The sequence below is a fragment of the Hemitrygon akajei genome, unplaced genomic scaffold (assembly GCF_048418815.1).
Source record: "Hemitrygon akajei unplaced genomic scaffold, sHemAka1.3 Scf000050, whole genome shotgun sequence".
Classification (NCBI taxonomy): Eukaryota; Metazoa; Chordata; class Chondrichthyes; order Myliobatiformes; family Dasyatidae; genus Hemitrygon; species Hemitrygon akajei.
The window spans coordinates 4,772,875-4,794,852 of NW_027331936.1; the positions used below are offsets into that span (position 1 = coordinate 4,772,875).

General features: G+C 48.3%; 1 protein-coding gene across 1 annotated transcript in view; it reads left to right on the forward strand.

The window, feature by feature from the left end:
• The window catches only part of LOC140721085 (NACHT, LRR and PYD domains-containing protein 3-like), a 113,679-nt gene that overhangs the window by 22,256 nt on the left and 69,445 nt on the right, over nt 1-21,978 (forward strand). The window contains exons 2-5 of the mRNA XM_073035951.1: nt 1,411-1,503; nt 1,978-2,144; nt 3,065-3,236; nt 3,336-3,386. Coding sequence (XP_072892052.1) covers nt 1,443-1,503; nt 1,978-2,144; nt 3,065-3,236; nt 3,336-3,386 — 451 coding nt within the window. The 5' untranslated portion in view covers nt 1,411-1,442. The remainder of the gene's footprint in view (nt 1-1,410; nt 1,504-1,977; nt 2,145-3,064; nt 3,237-3,335; nt 3,387-21,978) is intronic.

Consider the following 21,978-nt stretch of genomic DNA (forward strand, 5'->3'; position numbering starts at 1 on the left):
GCCAAGTCATTGGGTGTATTTAAGGCAGAGATAGGTTGTTGTTTAGCCAAGGCATAAAATGGTAATGGGTGAAAGCAGGGGAGTGGGGATGACTGGAAGAATTAGTTCAGTCTATGATTGAATGCGGTGCACACTGGATGAATTGAATGGTCTACTTCTACTCCTATATCTTATGGTCTTATATTTAAAATAATCGTCAGATTGAGAAACATTTGTTGAAAATGTCGCCAAACAAAATTGTTTGGCGACCCCCACGGATTTGTAATAATTGTATGACGTTCCCTTAGCTCCAATATTGATTGTAAAAGTGGGTGATGGTAAAGGCTGGTGTGTTCGATCCTTTAATAGAAATCAGCACACATACAATCTTGTAGCAATGAAACTGAGGTCTACTCAAGTGTAAATTCAGTGTATTGGAGTGGATAATAGTAAAAGATGTGACATCAGTTAGTTCCCAGCTGTGAACAAAGCACAAATATGTAACTGATTCCCTTCACGTTTACTCTGGAGTATAAGAAAATCATAAATACACAACACAGAATGCAACGCAGATAGAGAGCAGATACATGACTGCTACAGATAGGCTCAGCTTCGATTACACCGTCTTCGATCTGAGGTATCAACATACCGTCTGTCTTGTTCAATAATTCAAGCATTTTGTTTTAGTTATTGTCAATCAGTTTTTGCCATCTTGCTGTTTTTGATGTATGGTGGGTCTACATTCTGTTTAACAAGGTGACATGTAACTATCTGATAATAGATAGATGAATGCGTAAATAAACCTTGACCGGAGATTAGGCGCTAACAATGATCTTAAAATCCTGCCGGTGAAAATGTCGTTGTTCTGGACAAGATGCCGTAATGCTATGGGCGGGACTGCATTGTTCAGGATGTCAGAGCGTTTCTATGTAGTCTCAAACCATATATTGCCATAGGTGTCAATGTCAGGGCGATGCTGAAAGGGGACGGTGAGAATCAGGTGTGACTGAGAAAACTATAACTCAGTGATGAGAGGAATTTCACACCACAATTTTCCATTACCCACCACAGCGCCACCAGTGGCAGGAGGACCAAAGCAGTGGGTGCTATCTGCTCAATCTGCCTCGCCATTCTGTTGACACATCACACAGAGTCCAGGACACAAGATCGGTTCTTTAAAGGGAGTTGCCTGCAAAGTAGCGAGTAGATACTCCAGGGAATCCCGGAAAGGTGTACAATCCCAGGATAGAGGGGAAATGGGTATTGTGTGACTGTGGGTGTTTGGGCGCATGTAGATTCGGCCGTTCCAAGTCTTTAGTGGATAGGCCCAAGATGTTTGGAAGGGTGTCGTTCCATTTATAAATGAAACAGTGTTCTCCTTTATATTTTAAATAATGCTTGACGCTCTACTGTTAATTCTGTTTGTTATAGCGCAGCAAAATCTCACCACAACTGTCCTCAACATGGCTGAACGGACGGGTAGTGGACGAGCTCCAGTGATGTCAACATCAGGAAAGATCACGGGTATGTAGGCAATTGCCTTGACTCTTTATCTGGGTTTAATGCAGCACCTGCACTTCACAAAATATTTGTGAAAGCAGCAGAGAGATCAGAGAGAGAGAGTTAACATACCTGGGGAACACAGTCACAAGTGGAATGAGTACAATCTGCTCTGCATCTCTCCTCACCCCTATCCTCCCCGTCTCCTCTTCGACTCTCCCCGGCACTCCTTTCCCCCTCTCCTCTCCCTCTGCCCACCCCTCCATTCCCGCTCTCCTCTCTATTTCTCCCCACCTCACCCTTCAGCCTCTCCTCTCCGTCTCCACGCCTCCCTCTCCCTCCCCCCCCCCCACCGGAACTCTCACTTCTCCCTCTCCATACCCCTCTCCATACCCCTCTCCAACTAAATGTGCCGCACCACCTTTAGGTTCCAGAGAGAAAGTTGCTGCCAAATATGGGGTCAGTAATTTCTTTAATGCTCCTCATTTTCCTTCACAGGTCCGAGCTCAGTGATCACCGAGCTCCTGGCGAGCTGGGACGATTCCCAGCTGCTGCAGCTGACGGAATTCTACCGGGACAGGCTGGAACAGGCGATGGAAAGGGGGGTGCACAGAGTCAGCCAGGAGTTAACGGCCAAGAATCAATTCAGTGCAAAAGAACATCGGGTGAGTGGGAGGGAGAATGGGTTTGACTTTTCACATATCACCGGACTGATGAGTGTCGAAACTGTCATTCATCGGATATTAAATTAGATAAAAGAACAACAGGGAAATAGATACTGTACCTGCAATCACAAAAATGTGACTCTGGAACCACTGATAGAAAAGGGTGAGATGACCCCGCGGACTGGTGGGTGGCTGCTCAATGTTCAGAGTGAGTTGAGCAGTTAACAGTTGTGTGGGCTTACGGTATTAAATGGAAATATGACAGGAAGTTTCGATTTGGGAAGACCGTGCGGCGTGACGGCAGGATGTCAGTGAGAACTGGGACATCATCTGTGGGTGCCACAGGAGCTCGAGTGTGTTCTGTTTTGGGTGGAGATGATTGTGTTAGAATCTGTAACAGCAAACAGTGTGAATCAGGGAATACGGTCATGTTGTAAAATGTAATTACGGAATGAACCTCCAATGGAAAAGACAAAGGAAAGGCATCAGGTGTCAGCCGGTAATCCGCTGACATGTTGGACACTGGCGGACTGAGAAGATGAATCACATCATCTTTTCTGCAACTTCTCCGAGACTGCTCACTCTGTTATCAAACGCTCCTGATTTCTTTCTTCATCTGTGATCGTTTTTTTCTGATTTTGTTTTACACTGTCTAATCCGGTGAAGAATTATTTATGGATTTGGAGTCACGTCAATGAAGCGGTCACAAAACAGCCAGGATCTCATTGACTGGTGGACCAGGTTCACGGTGAATGTCCCTCCGTGTGCTCTGCACTCAGAATGTACAGTCCATGTCCAGACAGGATCAGCACCCGTCTGGGTGACTGCTCAGTGTGATCCCGTTACAGAGCACATCATTTACTTCTCATTCTCTGTGTGAATCTGTCAGTCCCCAAAATGTTCACTGTTACTCTTCACAGAAAATCTCTGATCTCGCTGATAAGGGAGAGCGGGCGGACAGTTCTAAACTCCTCCTGAGCCTGGTGATGGAGAAAGGCTCCCGCGCACGGAGGGTGATGTGGGAAACCTTTGTGAACGTGCGGGATGGCGTCCCAAAGTTGGACAAACTACTAAATGAAATTCAGGAACATGGTGAGTTAATATCAGAGATTAATCTAATTTAGGATTCAAGCTCTACATATTTAATAATTTCATGCATTTCAATTCCCCAAATTGTTTTATTCCGAACAGGTTGTGTTCCGGTTCGTCGACCCGTACTGGAGATTCCCAGTGAGCTGAAAGGTAAGTGAAGAACCGCTGTTTCCACCAGAGGTTGATATTGTGTTGGTTCATCTCGTTGTTGAGCCAGGGGGATTTGACGAGGTAAATGTAGGCAACATGACAGAGTGAGACGCATGGAAAACGTTTGCGGAAGTTTGGTTTTCATAGGACAAGGAGGGTAGATCAATGTCCTCGACCTGATGGACTGCACCCTCCGTTCCTGAAGGAAGTAGCTGGAGATATTGTGGAGTCATTAAAGATGATCTTTCAAGAATCGATATATTCTGGCATTGTACCGGATGACTGTAAAATTGCAAATGTTGCTCCACTATTTAAGAAGGGTGGGAGGCAGAAAAAAGGAAACAATAGACCTGTGATTGGGAAATTGTTGGAAAACATTATTGGGGATGAGATTACGGAGCACCTGGAGACAATTGGCAAGAAAGGCCAAAGCCAGCATGGTTTCCTGAAAGGAAAATGCTGCCTGATGAACCTACTGCAATTCCTCGGGGAAATTACAAGTAGGTTAGACAAAGGAGATGCAGTAGAAGTGGTGTACTTGGATTTTCAGAAGGCCTGTGACAAGCTGCCGCACATGAAGCTGTTTAGGAAGACGAGCCCATGCTGCACAAATCACTCTCTCACCTAGATGGGGTCAGTTGTGGTGTGAGGATTACATTCCTTGACTTCTCTAGTGCTTTTAACACCATCCAGCCCAAGATCTTAAGGCACGAACTAACGGAGATGGGAGTAGACTCTCACATGGTGGATTGGATAGTGGACTACTTGACAGATAGACCTCAGTATGTGCGGTTGGGAGACTGTAGGTCTGACACGGTGGTCAGCAGCACAGGAGCGCCGCAGGGAACCGTACTCTCTCCGGTCCTGTTCACCCTGTACACATCAGACTTCCAATATAACTCGGAGTCCTGCCATGTGCAGAAGTTCGCTGATACGGCCATAGTGGGGTGTGTCAGGAATGGACAGGAGGAGGAGTATAGGAAACTGATACAGGACTTTGTGATATGGTGCAACTCAAACTACCTGCGTCTCAATATCACCAAGACCAAGGAGATGGTGGTGGACTTTAGGAGATCTAGGCCTCATATGCAGCCAGTGATCATTAATGGAGAATGTGTGGAGCAGGTTAAGACCTACAAGTATCTGGGAGTACAGTTAGACGAGAAGCTAGACTGGACTGCCAACACAGATGCCTTGTGCAGGAAGGCACAGAGTCGACTATACTTCCTTAGAAGGTTGGCGTCATTCAATGTCTGTAGAGAGATGCTGAAGATGTTCTATAGGTCAGTTGTGGAGAGCGCCCTCTTCTTTGTGGTGGCGTGTTGGGGAGGAAGCATTAAGAAGACGGACACCTCACGTCTTAATAAGCTGGTGAGGAAGGCGGGCTCTGTCGTGGGCAAAGTACTAGAGAGTTTAACATCGGTAGCTGAGCGAAGGGCCCTGAGTAGGCTACGGTCAATTATGGAAAACCCTGAACATCCTCTACATAGCACCATCCAGAGACAGAGAAGCAGTTTCAGCGACAGGTTACTATCGATGCAATGCTCCTCAGACAGGATGAAGAGGTCAATACTCCCCAATGCCATTAGGCTTTACAATTCAACCGCCAGGACTTAATAACTTTTTTTAATAGCTATTATTAATGCTTTTTGAGTTAGTGATTTAGATGCATATCATATTTCTACTGAGTTAAGTATTGTATGTAATTAGTTTTTGCTACAACAAGTGTATGGGACATTGGAAAAAAGGTTGAATTTCCCCATGGGGATGAATAAAGTATCTATCTATCTATCTATCTATCTATCTATCTATCTATCTATCTATCTATCTATCTATCTATCTACTGGCTGGCTGCCCGTTCCCAGTGGAGTTCCACAGGGGTCAGTGTAGGGACTGTTGTTTCTTACGATGTATGTCTATGATTTGGACTACGGTATTCATGGATTTGTGGCTAAATTTGCCGATGATACAAAGATAGGTGGAGGAGCGTGTACTGCCGAGAAAACAGAGAGCCTGCAGAGAGACTTAGATAGTTCAGAGGAATGGGTAAAGACGTGGCAAATGAAATACAAAGTTGGAAACTGTATGGTCCTGCATTTTGATGGAAGAAATAAATGTCAGATTGTTGTTTAGATGGGGAGAGAATTCAAAATTCAGAGATGCAAATGGACTTGTGCAAGATACCTTAAAGGTTAACCTCCAAGTTGAGTCGGTTGTGAAGAAGACGAATGCAATATTTGCATTTATTTCTTGAGGTATAGAATATAAGAGCTGGGATGTGATGTTGAGGCTCTTAATGCACCAGTGAGATCACACTTGTATTGAGTATTGAGTATTGAGTATTGAGTGCAGTTTCAGGCTCCTTATTTTAGATAGATAGATAGATAGATAGATACTTTATTCATCCCCATGGGGAAATTCAACATTTTTTCCAATGTCCCATACACTTATTGTAGCAAAACTAATTACATACAATACTTAACTCAGTAAAAATATGATATGCATCTAAAATCACTCTCTCAAAAAGCATTAATAATAGTTTTCAAAAAGTTCTTAAGTAGTTTACTTAAATACATTGAGTCCTAACCCCGGCACTTTAGCATATCTTACTCCTGGCGGTTGAATTGTAAAGCCGAATGGCATTGGGGAGTATTGATCTCTTCATCCTGTCTGAGGAGCATTGCATCGATAGCAACCTGTCGCTGAAACTGCTTCTCTGTCTCTGGATGGTGCTATGTAGAGGATGTTCAGGATTTTCCATAATTGACCGTAGCCTACTCAGCGCCCTTCGCTCAGCTACCGATGTTATACTCTCCAGTACTTTGCCCACGACAGAGCTCGCCTTCCTTACCAGCTTATTAAGACGTGAGGCGTCCCTCTTCTTAATGCTGCCTCCCCAACACGCCACCACAAAGAAGAGGGCGCTCTCCACAACTGACCTATAGAAAATCTTCAGCGTCTCACTACAAACATTGAATGACGCCAACCTTCTAAGGAAGTACAGTCGACTCTGTGCCTTCCTGCACAAGGCATCTGTGTTGGCAGTCCAGTCTAGCTTCTCGTCTAACTGTACTCCCAGATACTTGTAGGTCTTAACCTGCTCCACATATTCTCCATTAATGATCACTGGCTCCATGTGAGGCCTAGATCTCCTAAAGTCCACCACCATCTCCTTGGTCTTGGTGATATTGAGACGCAGGTAGTTTGAGTTGCACCATATCACAAAGTCCTGTATCTGTTTCCTATACTCTTCCTCCTGTCCATTCCTGACACACCCCACTATGGCCGTGTCATCAGCGAACTTCTGCACATGGCAGGACTCCGAGTTATATTGGAAGTCTGATGTGTACAGGGTGAACAGGACCGGAGAGAGCACGGTCCCCTGCGGCGCTCCTGTGCTGCTGACCACCGTGTCAGACCTACAGTCTCCCAACCGCACATATTGAGGTCTATCTGTCAAGTAGTCCACTATCCAATCCACCATGTGAGAGTCTACTCCCATCTCCGTTAGTTTGTGCCTTAAGATCTTGGGCTGGATGGTGTTAAAGGCACTAGAGAAGTCCAGGAATGTAATCCTCACAGCACCACTGATCTCATCCAGGTGAGAGAGGGATTTGTGCAGCAAATACGTGATAGCATCCTCCACTCCCACCTTCTCCTTATACACAAACTGAAGAGGATCCCGGGCGTGCCTGGTTTGTGGCCTCAGATTCTGTATTATCAGCCGCTCCATGGTCTTCATCACGTGCGACGTCAAGGCAACAGGTCTGAAGTCATTCAACTCCTTTGGTTGTGGTTTCTTCGGTACCGGGACAATACAGGATGTTTTCCACTGTCTGGGTACTCTTCTCTGCTCCAGGCTCATGTTGAAGATGCGCTTTAGTGGTTCTCCCAGCTCAGTCGCACAGGCCCTCAGCAATCGTGGGGATACTCCATCCGGTCCAGCCGCCTTGCTGGTACAGATCTTCCTCAGTTGACCTTCCACCTGTGCAGCCGTAATCCTGGGCGTGGGCAAGGTCTCCTGTGAGTGGCTATATTCCTGTGAGGGAATTAAGAGGGAGGACGAGTAGAAAGACAAGCCTGGTGTGGAGTTCTGCGGTGAGGATGAGATTGTGCTGTCGAACCTATTGAAGAAGTTGTTCAGCTGGTTCGCTTTCTCCGCATCTCCACTTATGTTTGCCCCCCGCTTTGCACCGCATCCGGTGATGATCTTCATCCCATCCCACACCTCCTTCGTGCTTTTTTTCTGCAGCTTTTGTTCTAGCTTCCTCCTATACTGCTCCTTTGCCCCACTTATCTGTACTCTGAGTTCCTTCTGAACTCTTTTAAGCTACAACCGATCAGCATCTTTAAAGGCCCTCTTCTTCTGATTTAGGAGGCCTTTGATGTGACTAGTGATCCAGGGCTTATTATTATTGGGATAGCAGCGAACAGTTCTAACAGGAACAACGACATCCACACAAAAGTTAATATAGTCCGTTGTGCATTCAGTGACCTCCCCAACGCCCCTACAAAGCCCCCCTTGCAGTTCATCCCAGTTAGTAGTACCGAAGCAGTCTCTCAGGGCCTGTTCAGCTTCAGGAGTCCACTTTCTAAAAGAGCGTGTGGTAGTGGGATGCCTCATCACAATTGATTTATATCTGGGCTGTAACAAAACCAGGTTGTGATCAGCTTTCCCCAATGCAAGCAGCGGGGATGCACTTATGCATCCTCTACGTTTGCATACAGTAGGACAATAGTCCTATTACCCCTGGTGTAACAATCCACATACTGGGAGAAAGCAGGTAGTGTCGTGTCCAAAGTTACATGGTTGAAGTCCCCTGTAATTAACACCAGTGCCTCAGGGTGCTGTGTCTGAAGCCTAGCAACAGCGGAGTTGATGACGTCACACGCTACCGTTTCGTCGGCACGCGGCGGGACATACACATTCACCACAATGACGTTTGCGAATTCTCGCGGCAGATAATATGGCCTCATACTCACGGTGAACAGCTCAATATCTCTTTCACAAACGGAGATCAGGATATATTGATATTGGAGACGGTTCACAGAAGATTCACGACGATGATGCCAGGAATGAAAGGGTTACCTTATGAGGAGCGTCTGGCAGCTCTTGGGCTGTATTCCCTGGAGTTCAGGAGAATGAGGGGAGATCATATGCAGAACTCCAGTGCTCCCTGAAGATTTGCCGTGCATTTCCCTGAGAACATTTGCTCTCAATTTATGCTGTCAAGTTCCTACCTAATAGTACATAATCATATTTCCCCCTACCCCAATTAAATGTTTTCCAAATTGTCTGTTTCTATCCCTCTCCAGCGCTCTGGTGAAGGAGTTAGAGTTGTGGTCACTACATTGAAAATGCCCTTCCACCGAGAGATCTGACACCTGAGCGGGTTCATTTCCCGTTACCAGGTCAAGTACAGACTCTCCTGTATTTGGCTTATTTACATATTCTAACAGGAAACATTCCTGAACAAGCCTAACAAACTCCACCCCATCTAAACCTTTTGTGCTAAGGAGATGACAATCAATATTGGGAAAATTAAAATCTCTCATTGCAGCATCCATATTATTACTGCACCGTTCCAGAATCTGCCTACCTTTGTGCTTCCCGATATCCCTGTCACAATTGAAATAGTAGGTTTATTGGGACAGTAGAGTTATTGCCCCTTTCCTGTTTCTGACTTCCATCCATACTGACTCCGTAGCCCAGCCCTCCATGACAAAAGCCTATCACTTCAACTCTATCTATTGACCTCATAATTTTAAATACCTGTATCAAGTCGCCCCTGAATGTTCTGCGCTCCAAAGAATAAAGACCTAACGTTCAACATTTCTCTGTAACTTAGGTGCTGAAACCCAGGTACTCTCTGTATTTTGTTGATATCTTTCCTATAATTTGGTGACCAGAACTGTACACAATATTCCAAATTTGGCCTTACCAATGCCTTGTACAGTTTTAACATTACATCCCAGCTCCTACACTCAATGTTCTGATTTATAAAGGCCAGCATACCAAAAGCTTTCTTCACCACCCTATCCACATGAGATTCCACCTTCAGAGAACTATGCACCATTATTCCTAGATCACTCTGTTCTACTGCATTCTTCAATGCCCTACCATTTACCATGCATGTCCTATTTTGATTAGTCCTACCAAAATGTAGAACCTCATAATTATCAGCATTAAACTCCATCTGCCATCTTTCAGCCCACTCTTCTAACTGGCCTAAATCTCTCTGCAAGCTTTGAAAACCGACTTCATTATCCACAACGACACCTATCTTAGCATCTTCTGCATACTACTAATCCAATTTACCACCCCACCATCCAGATCATTAATGTATATGACAAACAACATTGGACCCAGTACAGATCCCTGAGGCACACCACTAGTCACCGGCCTCCAGGCCTCCAACATGACAAACTGTTATCCACCACTACTCTCTGGCATCTCCCATCCAACCACTGTTGAATCCATTATACTACTTCAATATTAATACCTAACGACTGAACCTTCCTAACTAACCTTCCGTGTGGAACCTTGTCAAAGGCCTCACTGAAGTCCATAGAGACAACATCCACTGATTTACCCCCGTCAACTTTCCTATTAACATCTTCAAAATATTCAATATTTGTCAAACATGACCTTCCACGCACAAATCCATATTGACTGTTCCAAATCAAACCCTGTCTATCCAGATAATTATATATACCATCTCTAAGAATACTTTCCATTAATTTACCCACTACTGACTTCAAACCTACAGGCCTACAATTGCTAGGTTTACTCTTAGAACCTTTTTAAACAATGGAACAACATGAGCAATACGCCAATCTTCCGGTACCATCTACGTTTCTAATGACATTTGAAATATTTCTGTCAGAGCCCCTGCTATTTCTACACCAACTTCCCTCAAGGTCCTGTCAGGATATGGCGATTTATCCACTTTTATATTCCTTAAAAGCGTCAGTACTTTCTCCTCTTTAATCATCATAGTTTCCATAACTTTCCTACTTGTTTCCCTTACCTTACACAATTCAATATCATAGAACCATAGAACATTACAACACAGTACAGGCCCTTCTGCCCTCTATGTTGCACCGACCCATATAATCCTTAAAAAACGTACTAAACCCACACTACCCCATAACCCTCCATTTTTCTTTCATCCATGTGCCTGTCCAAGAGGCTCTTAAATACCCCCAATGTTTTAGCCTCCACCACCATTCCTGGCAAGTCATTCCAGGCACTCACAACCCTCTGTGTAAAAAACTTACCCCTGATGTCTCCCCTAAACTTCCCTCACTTAATTTTGTACATATGCCCTCTGGTGTTTACTATTGGTGCCCTGGGAAAAAAGGTTCTGACTAGCTACCCTATCGATGCCTCTCATAATCTTGTAGACCTCTATCAAGTCCCCTCTCATTCTTCTAAGCTCCAAAGAGAAAAGTCTCAGCTCTGCTAACCTTGCTTCATATGTCTTGTTCTCCAAACCAGGCAACATCCTGGTAAATCTCCACTGCACCCTCTCCATAGCTTCCATATTCTTTCTGTAATGAGGTGAACTGAATTGAACACAATACTCTAAGTGTGGACTCACCAGAGATTTGTAGAGTTGCAACATGACCTCTCTACTCTTGAACTCAATCCCCCTGTTCATGAAGCCTAGCATCCCATAGGCCTTCATAACTACCCTATCAACCTGTGCAGCGACCTTGAGGGATGTACCGATTTGAACCCCAAGGTCCCTTTGTTCATCCACACTCTTAAGTAACTGACCATTAATCCTGTACTCAGTCTTCTGGTTTGTCCTTCCAATATGCATCACCTCACATTTGTCCGGATTGAACTCCATCTGCCATTTTTCTGCTCAACTCTGCAGACGGTCTATATCCTCTTGTAACCTTCGACAACCTACAGCTCCATCGACAACTCCTCCAATCTTCGTGTCATCGGAAAACTTATTCACACATCCTTCCACCTCTGCGTCCAGGTCATTTATAAAAATCACAAATAGCGGGGTCCCAGGACTGATCCCGGCGGCACTCCACTAGTCACCGACCTCCAGGCAGAATACTTTCCTTCCACAACGACCCGCTGCTTTCTTCCTTTAAGCCAATTTTTTTTATCCAGAGAGCCAAGTTTGCACTTATCCCATGCCTCATGACTTTCTGGATGAGTCTCTCGTGAGGGACCTTGTCAAGTGCTTTGCTAAAGTCCATGTAGGCCACATCCACTGCCCCACCCTCATCAGTTTATTTTGTTACCTCTTCAAAAACCTCAATCAGGCTTCTGAGGCACGATCTTCCCTTCACAAAGCCATGTTGACTATCCATGGGTAGACTGTACTTCTCCAAATGCACTTTAATACTATCCTTAAAAATCTTTTCCAGTAATTTGCAGAGCACCGACGTAAGATTCACCGGTCTATAGTTCCCAGGTTTCTCCCTATTACCTTTTTTAAACAGGGGAACTACATTTGCCATTCTCCAGGCCTCCGACACTTCCCCTGTAGCCAAAGGATTCAAGGATTGTATCTAATGCTCCAGCGATCTCTTCTCTCAATTCCCACAACAACCTGGTGTGTATCATATCTGGCCTTGGGGTTTTTAAGAAGATTCACACTTCTTATTCCGTAATCACATTGTCTAGCACGCAGGCCTGCTCTATTTCGACTTCACCCTGATCAAGATCCTTTTCACTTGTGAATACTGAAGCAAAGTATTCATTTATGACGTCCCCAACCTCCTCCGCCTCCAGGCACATGTTGCCCTCTTTATCCTTTAGCAGTCCCACCTTCATTCTCGTCATCCTCCTGTTCTTCACATACGCAAAGAATGCCTTGAGGTTCTCCTTAATCCTACATGCGCAAGCCTTCTCATGCCCTCTTCGAGCTCTCCTAAGTCCTTTCTTTAGCTCCTTCCTGACTACCCTATATTTCTCATGAGGCCCTCCTACTTCCTGCTTCTTATATCTAACATATGCTTCTTTTTTTCTCTCTCTTGACGATTTGCCTCACGTGCTTCGTCAGCCTTTTCCTGCCATTTTTCCTTACCTCAGTGGGACAAACCTATCATGAGCGCAGCTCATGTGATCCCTAAACTTCTCCCACATTACTTCTGTGCTTTCCCCTTTGAACATCTGTTTCCAATTTACTCTCACTAGTCCCTGCCTCATCCCCTCAAAATTAGCCCTTTCCCAGTTAAGCACTTTACCATTTTGTCTGATGTTATCTCCTTCCATAGCTATGTTGAAGCTACGTTGGGCGTTGTGGTCACTCTCAACAAAATGCTCCTTCACCAAGAGGTCTGTCACCTGACCAGGTTCATTACCCAGAACTAGATTCAGTATAGCCTCTCCTCTCATCGGCCGGTCCACATACTGTCTCAGGAATCCTTCTTGAACAGGCCTGACAAATTCAGCCCCATCTATTCCACTTACACTCAGGAGGTGCTAGTCAATATGAGAGAAGTTGAAATCACCCATAACTACTACCCTGTCTTTTGTGCACCATTCTAAGATCTGCCTACTTATCGGCTCCTCGCTATCCTAAGGGCTATTTGGGGGCTATAGACTACTCCCAGCACAGTGATTGATCCCTTCCTAATTCTGACCTCCACCCAGACCGACTCAGTGGACACTCCCTCTGCAGCATCCTCCCTTTCTATAGCCGTGATACTACCTCTGATCAGCAAAGCTACCACCCCCCCCCCCTTTCTACATTCCATTCTATTCCATTTAAAACACCTGAACCCTGGAACCTGCATCATCCAAACCTGCCATTCCTCCAACCAAGTAACCCTAATGTCCACAGCATCGTAGTTCCATGCTCTAAGTTCATCCTGATTGTTCCTAACCCTCCTAGCATTGAAATAGACACATTGCAACCCTTTTAACTGGCTACAATTGTTTCGTCCCCTGCCTGTCCTTCCTCATCAACTCAGAACTCTTAGCATCATGCCCTTGTCCTTCTATTTAATCCCTGCACTCACATTCTGATTCCCACCCCCCCGCCAAACTAGTTTAAACCCTCCCCAACAACTCTATCAAACCTTCCGGCCAGGATATTGGTCCCCCCGAGACTCAAGTGCAACCCGTCCTTTTTCTACCGGTCACACCCGCCCCAAAAGAGGTCCCAATGATCCAAAAATCTGAATCCCTGCCTCCTGCTCCAATCCCTCAGCCACGCATTTATCCTCCACCTCATCCTAATCTTATTCTCACTGTCACGTGGAACAGGCGGTAATCCCGAGATTACTACCTCTGAGGTCCTGCTTTTCAACTTCCTTCCTAACGCCCTGTAGTCTTCTTTCAGGACCTCTTCCCTTTTCCTACCTATGTCATTGGAAACAATATGTACCACGACCTCTGGCTGTTCTCCCTCCCACTGCAGGATATCTTGGACACCATCACAAACATCCCGGACCCTGGAAGGCAAACTACCATCTGAATTTCTTTCCTGCGTCCACAGAATTGCCTGTCTGACCCCAACCCCCCCCCCCCGACTACAGTCCCCTATCACTACTGCCTTCCTCTTCCTTTCCCTACCCTTCTGAGCCACAGGGCCAGACTTTCTGACAGAGGCACGGTCACTGTCGCTTCCCCCAGGTAGGCTGTCCCCCCCAATAGTACTCAAACAGGACTGCTTATTGTCCTGCAAGGGGTACAGCCACAGGTGTACTCTTTAGAATCTGACTCTTCCCCTTCCCTCTCCTGACTGTGACCCATTTCTCTGTCCCCCGTGGCCCCGGTGCGACCACCTGCCTGTAACTCCTCTCTATCACCTCCTCGCTCTCCCTGACCAGACGAAGGTCATCGAGCTGAATCTCCAGTGCTCTAACATGGTTCCTTTGGAGTTGCGTCTCGATGTACCGGGTGCAGATGTCCTTCTCCTTAGTGAATACCAAAGAAAAATAATTGTTCAAAATCGCCCCCATCTCTTTTGGCTCCACACATAGCTGTCCACTCTGATTTTCTAAGGGACCAATTTTATCCCTCAGTATCGTTTTGCTATTAATGCAACTGTAGAAACCCTTTGGATTTATTTTCACCTTACTTGCCAAAATAATCTCGTATCTTCTTTTAGCTTTTCTAACTTCTTCCTTAAGGTTCTTTTTACATTCTTTATATTCCTCGAGCACCTCATTTACTCCATGCTGCCTATATTTATTGTAGATATCTCTCTTTACCCGAACCAAGTTTCCAATATCCCTTGAAAACCATGGTTCTCTCAAATTTTTAACCTTTCCTTTCAACCTAAGAGGAACATAAAGATTCTGTACTCTCAAAATTTCACACTTAAATGACCACCATTACATCATTACATCCTTCCCATAAAACACATTTTCCCAATCCACTCCTTCTAAATCATTTTGCATCTCCTCAAAGTTAGCCTTTCTCCAATCAAAAATCTCAACCCTGGGTCCAGTTCTATCCTTCTCCATAATTATATTGAAACCAATGACATTGTGATCCCTGGGCCGGAAGTGCCCCCCAACACATACCTCGGTCACCTGACCTATTTCATTCCGTAACAGGAGATATACAACTGCTCTTCTCTGGTTGGTATCTCCATGTATTGCTGCAAAAAGCTATCCTGCACACATTTTACAAACTCCAAACCATCCACCCCTTTTACCGTATGGGCTTCCCAAGTAATGTGTGGAAAATTAAAATTTCGCACAATCACAACCCTGTGCTTACTACAAATATCTGCTATCTCCTTACAAATTTGCTCCTCCAATGCTCACTAACCATTAGGTCTATAATACACCCCTATAAGTGTTACTACACCTTTCCCATTCCTTAATTCCACCCAAATAGTCTCCCAGGACGAGCCCTCTAATCTATCCTGCCAGAGTATCTCTGTAATATTTTCTCTGTCAAGCAATGCAACACCTCCCCCTCTTGTCCCTCCGATACTATCACACCTGAAGCAACAAAATCCAGGAATATTTAATTGCCAATCACACCCCTCCAGCAGCCATGTTTCACTGATAGCTACAACATCATATTTCCAGGTATCAATAGATGCTCTAAACTCATTCAACTTTCTTACAATGCTCCTAGCATTAAAATAAAAACATTTAAGAAATTCTCCACCTCTTACTCTCCGTTTAGCACTAAAAGTGCAAACAACTTCATTATCTTCTTTTTCTTCCTTCTCCCATACATCTGTTCCTGTACTCTGGTCCCCTCCCCCCTTGTATCTAGTTTAAATCCACTGGAGCCTCTCTAGCAAACCTACCTGCAAGAATATTTGTCCCCCTCCAGTTCAGATGTAAACCGTCCCGCCGGAACACGTCCCACCTTCCCTGGAAAACTGCCGAATTATCTATAAATCTGAAGCCCTCCCTCCTGCACGATGTCTTCAGCCACGTGTTGATCTGCACTATCTTACTATCTCTAAACCCACCTGCACGTGGCACTGATAGCAATCCTGAGATTGCTATCCTGGAGGTCTTGTCCTTTAACTTGGCACCTAGCTCCCTAAACTCACCTTTCAGGATAGCAGGATACCTCCTCACTCTTTCTACCCTCGTTATTCGAACCTACATGGACCACGACATCCGGCTGCTCACCCTCCCTCTTGAGAATACTGAGAACTCGATCAGAGATATTGCGGACCCTGACAGGATCCTGACAGACTGTGAGACCCCACACACCCCTGACAGGATCCTGACACACTGTGAGACCCCACACACCCCTGACAGGATTCTGACACACTGTCAGACTCCACACACCCCTGACAGGATCCTGACACACTGTGAGACCCCACACACCCCTGACAGGATCCTGACACACTGTGAGACTCCACACACGCCTGACAGGGTCCTGACAGACTGTGAGACACCACACACCCCTGACAGGGTACTGACACACTGTGAGACCCAACACACCTGACAGGATCCTGACACATTGTGAGACCCCACCCACCGCTGACAGGGTCCTGACAGACTGCGAGACCCCACACACACCTGACAGGACCCTGTCACATTGCGAGACTCCACACACACCTGACAGGATCCTGTCACACTGTGAGACTCCACACACCCCTGACAGGATCCTGACACACTGAGAGACACCACAAACCCCTGACAGGGTCCTGACACACTGTGAGACCCCACACACCCCTGAGAGGATCCTGTCACACTGTGAGACTCCACACACCCCTGACAGGGTCCTGACACACTGTGAGATTCCACACACCCCTGACAGGGTCCTGACACACTGTGAGACCTCACACACCCCTGACAGGGTCCTGACACACTGTGAGACCTCACACACACCTGACAGGGTCCTGTCACACTGTGAGACACCACACACTCATGACAGGATCCTGTCACACTGTGAGACCCCACACACCCCTGACAGGATCCTGTCACACTGTGAGACCCCACACACCCCTGACAGGATGCTGTCACACTGTGAGTCTCCACACTCCCCTGACAGGATCCTGTCACACTGTGAGACTCCACAAAACCCTGACAGGGTCCTGTCACACTGTGAGACCCCACACACCTTTGACAGGGTCCTGACACACTGTGAGACCCCACACACCCCTGACAGGGTCCAGACCCACTGTGAGACCCCACACACCCTTCACAGGTTCCTGACAGACTGTGAGACCCCACACACCCCTGACAGGATCCTGACACACTGTGAGACACCACACACCCCTGATAGGCTGCTGACACACTGTGAGACCCCACACACCCTTCACAGGTTCCTGACACACTGTGAGACCCCACACACACATGACAGGGATCTGACACATTGTGAGACCCCACACACACACGACAGGTTCCTGACACACTGTGAGACCTACACACCCCTGATAGAGTCCTGACACACTGTGAGACCATGCACACCCCTGACAGGGTCCTGACACACTGTCAGACCCCACACACCCCTGACAGGGTCCTGACACACTGTGAGACCTACACACCACTGATAGAGTCCTGAAACACTGTGAGACCCCACACACTCCTGACAGGGTCCTGACACATTGTGAGACCCCACACACCACTGACAGGATCCTGACACACACTGAGATCCCATAAAACCCTGGCAGGGTCGTGATACACTGTGAGACCCCACACACAATCGTGGCAGGGTCCTGACACAGTATGAGACCCCACATACCACTGACAGGGTCCTGTCACACTGTGAGACCCCACACACCGCTGACAGGATCCTGTCACACTGTGAGACACCACACACCCCTGACAGGATCCTGTCACACTGTGAGACTCCACACTCCCCTGACAGGATCCTGTCACACTGTGAGACTCCACAAAACCCTGACAGGGTCCTGTCACACTGTGAGACCCCACACACCCTTCACAGGGTCCTGACACACTGTGAGACCCCACACACACATGACAGGGATCTGACACATTGTGAGACCCCACACACACACGACAGGTTCCTGACACACTGTGAGACCTACACACCCCTGATAGAGTCCTGACACACTGTGAGACCATGCACACCTCTGACAGGGTCCTGACACACTGTCAGACCCCACAGACCCCTGACAGGGTCCTGACACACTGTGAGACCTACACACCACTGATAGAGTCCTGATACACTGTGAGACCCCACACACTCCTGACAGGGTCCTGACACATTGTGAGACCCCACACACCACTGACAGGATCCTGACACACACTGAGATCCCATAAAACCCTGGCAGGGTCGTGATACACTGTGAGACCCCACACACAACCGTGGCAGGGTCCTGACACAGTATGAGACCCCACATACCACTGACAGGGTCCTGACACACTGTGAGACCCCACACACCCCTGACAGGGTCCAGACCCACTGTGAGACCCCACACACCCTTCACAGGTTCCTGACAGACTGTGAGACCCCACACACCCCTGACAGGATCCTGACACACTGTGAGACACCACACACCCCTGATAGGCTGCTGACACACTGTGAGACCCCACACACCCTTCACAGGTTCCTGACACACTGTGAGACCCCACACACACATGACAGGGATCTGACACATTGTGAGACCCCACACACACACGACAGGTTCCTGACACACTGTGAGACCTACACACCCCTGATAGAGTCCTGACACACTGTGAGACCATGCACACCCCTGACAGGGTCCTGACACACTGTCAGACCCCACACACCCCTGACAGGGTCCTGACACACTGTGAGACCTACACACCACTGATAGAGTCCTGAAACACTGTGAGACCCCACACACTCCTGACAGGGTCCTGACACATTGTGAGACCCCACACACCACTGACAGGATCCTGACACACACTGAGATCCCATAAAACCCTGGCAGGGTCGTGATACACTGTGAGACCCCACACACAATCGTGGCAGGGTCCTGACACAGTATGAGACCCCACATACCACTGACAGGGTCCTGTCACACTGTGAGACCCCACACACCGCTGACAGGATCCTGTCACACTGTGAGACACAACACACCCCTGACAGGATCCTGTCACACTGTGAGACTCCACACTCCCCTGACAGGATCCTGTCACACTGTGAGACTCCACAAAACCCTGACAGGGTCCTGTCACACTGTGAGACCCCACACACCCTTCACAGGGTCCTGACACACTGTGAGACCCCACACACACATGACAGGGATCTGACACATTGTGAGACCCCACACACACACGACAGGTTCCTGACACACTGTGAGACCTACACACCCCTGATAGAGTCCTGACACACTGTGAGACCATGCACACCTCTGACAGGGTCCTGACACACTGTCAGACCCCACAGACCCCTGACAGGGTCCTGACACACTGTGAGACCTACACACCACTGATAGAGTCCTGATACACTGTGAGACCCCACACACTCCTGACAGGGTCCTGACACATTGTGAGACCCCACACACCACTGACAGGATCCTGACACACACTGAGATCCCATAAAACCCTGGCAGGGTCGTGATACACTGTGAGACCCCACACACAACCGTGGCAGGGTCCTGACACAGTATGAGACCCCACATACCACTGACAGGGTCCTGACACACTGTGAGACCCCACACACCACTGGAATGTACCTGACATTTGTGTGACCCCACACCCCGCTGACAGGGTCTTGACACACTGAGAGACCCCACACACCCCTGACAACGTCCTGACACACTGTGAGACCCCACACACCCCTGACAGGGTCCTGACACACTGTGAGACACCACACACCACTGGCATGTACCTGACATTTGTGTGACCCCACAGCCCGCTGAAAGGGTCTTGACACACTGAGAGACTCCACACACCCCTTACAACGTCCTGACACACTGTGAGACCCCACACACCCCTGACGGGGTCCTGACACACAGTGAGACACCAGACACGCCTGACAGGGTCCTGACACACTGTGAGACACCACACACACAACTGAGCGGGTCCTGACACAGTGCAAGATCCCACACACTCCTGACAATGTCCTGACACACTGTGAGAGCTACACACTCCTGACAGGGTCCTGACACACTGTGAGACCCCACACACCCCTGACAGGATCCTGTCACACTGTGAGACCCCACACAATGTGAGACCACACACACCCCTGACAGGATCCTGTCACACTGTGAGACTCCACACAACCCTGACAGGGTCCTGTCACACTGTGAGACCCCACACACCCCTGACAGGATCCTGTCACACTGTGAGACCCCACACAACCCTGACAGGATGCGGTCACACTGTGAGACCCCACACACGCCTGACAGTGTGCTGTCACACTGTGAGACTCCACACACCCCTGACAGGGTCCTGTCACACTGTGGGACTCCACACACCCCTGACAGGATCCTGACACGCTCTGAGACTCCACATACCCCTGACAGGATCCTGACACACTGTGAGACACCACAAACGCCTGACGGGGTCCTGACACACTGTGAGACCCCACACACACCCCTGACAGGGTCCTGACACACTGTGAGACCCCACACATCCCTGACAGGGTCCTGACACACTGTGAGACACCACACACCCCTGACAGGGTCCTGACACACTGTGAGACCACACACACCCCTGACAGGATCTTGTCACACTGTGAGACCCCACACACCCCTGACAGGATCCTGACACACTGTGAGACCCCACACACACCTGACAGGGTCCTGACACACTGTGAGACCCCACACACCCCTGACAGGGTCCTGACACACTGTGAGACCCCACACACCCCTGACAGGGACCTGACACACAGTGAGACCCCACACACCGCTGACAGGGTCCTGACACACTGTGAGACCTACATACCACTGATAGAGTCCTGACACACACTGAGATCCCATAAAACCCTGGCAGGGTCGTGATACACTGTGAGACCCCACACACCCGTTGCAGGGTCCTGACACACTGTGAGACCCCACACACCCCTGACAACGTCCTGACACACTGTGAGACCCCACACACCCCTGACAGGGTCCTGACACACTGTGAGATCCCACACACCACTGGCATGTACCTGACATTTGTGTGACCCCACACCCCGATGACAGGGTCTTGACACACTGAGAGACTCCACACACCCCTGACATCGTCCTGACACACTGTGAGACCCCACACACCCCTGACACGGTCCTGACACACTGTGAGACCCCACACACCCGTGACAGGGTCCTGAAACACTGTGAGACCCCACACACCCCTGACAGGGTCCTGATACACTGTGAGATCCCACACACCACTGGCATGTACCTGACATTTGTGTGACCCCACACCCCGCTGACAGGGTCCTGACACACTGAGAGACTCCACACACCCCTTACAACGTCCTGACACACTGTGAGACCCCACACACCCCTGACGGGGTCCTGACACACAGTGAGACACCACACATGCCTGACAGGATCCTGACACACACTGAGATCCCATAAAACCCTGGCAGGGTCCTGTCACACTGTGAGACCCCACACAACCCTGACAGGGTCCTGTCACACTGTGAGACCCCACACACCCCTGACAGAATCCTGTCACACTCTGAGACCACACACAACCCTGACAGGATCCGGTCACACTGTGAGACCCCACACAACCCTGACAGGGTCCTGTCACACTGTGAGACACCACACACGCCTGACAGGGTCCTGACACACTGTGAGAAACCACACACGCCTGACAGTGTGCTGTCACACTGTGAGACTCCACACACCCCTGACATGGTCCTGACACACTGTGAGACAACACACAAGCCTGACAGTGTGCTGACGCACAGTGAGACCGCACGCACCCCTGACAGGATCCTGTCACACTGTGAGACCCCACACAATGTGAGACCACACACACCCCTGACAGGATCTTGTCACACTGTGAGACCCCACACAATGTGAGACCACACACACCCCTGACAGGGTCCTGACACACTGTGAGACTCCACACACCCCTGACAGGGTCCTGACACACTGTGAGACCCCACACACCCCTGGCAGGGTCCTGACACACTGTGAGACATACACACCACTGATAGAGTCCTGACACACACTGAGATCCCATACAACCCTTGCAGGGTCGTGATACACTGTGAGACCCCACACACACCCGTGGCAGGGTCCTGACACAGTAT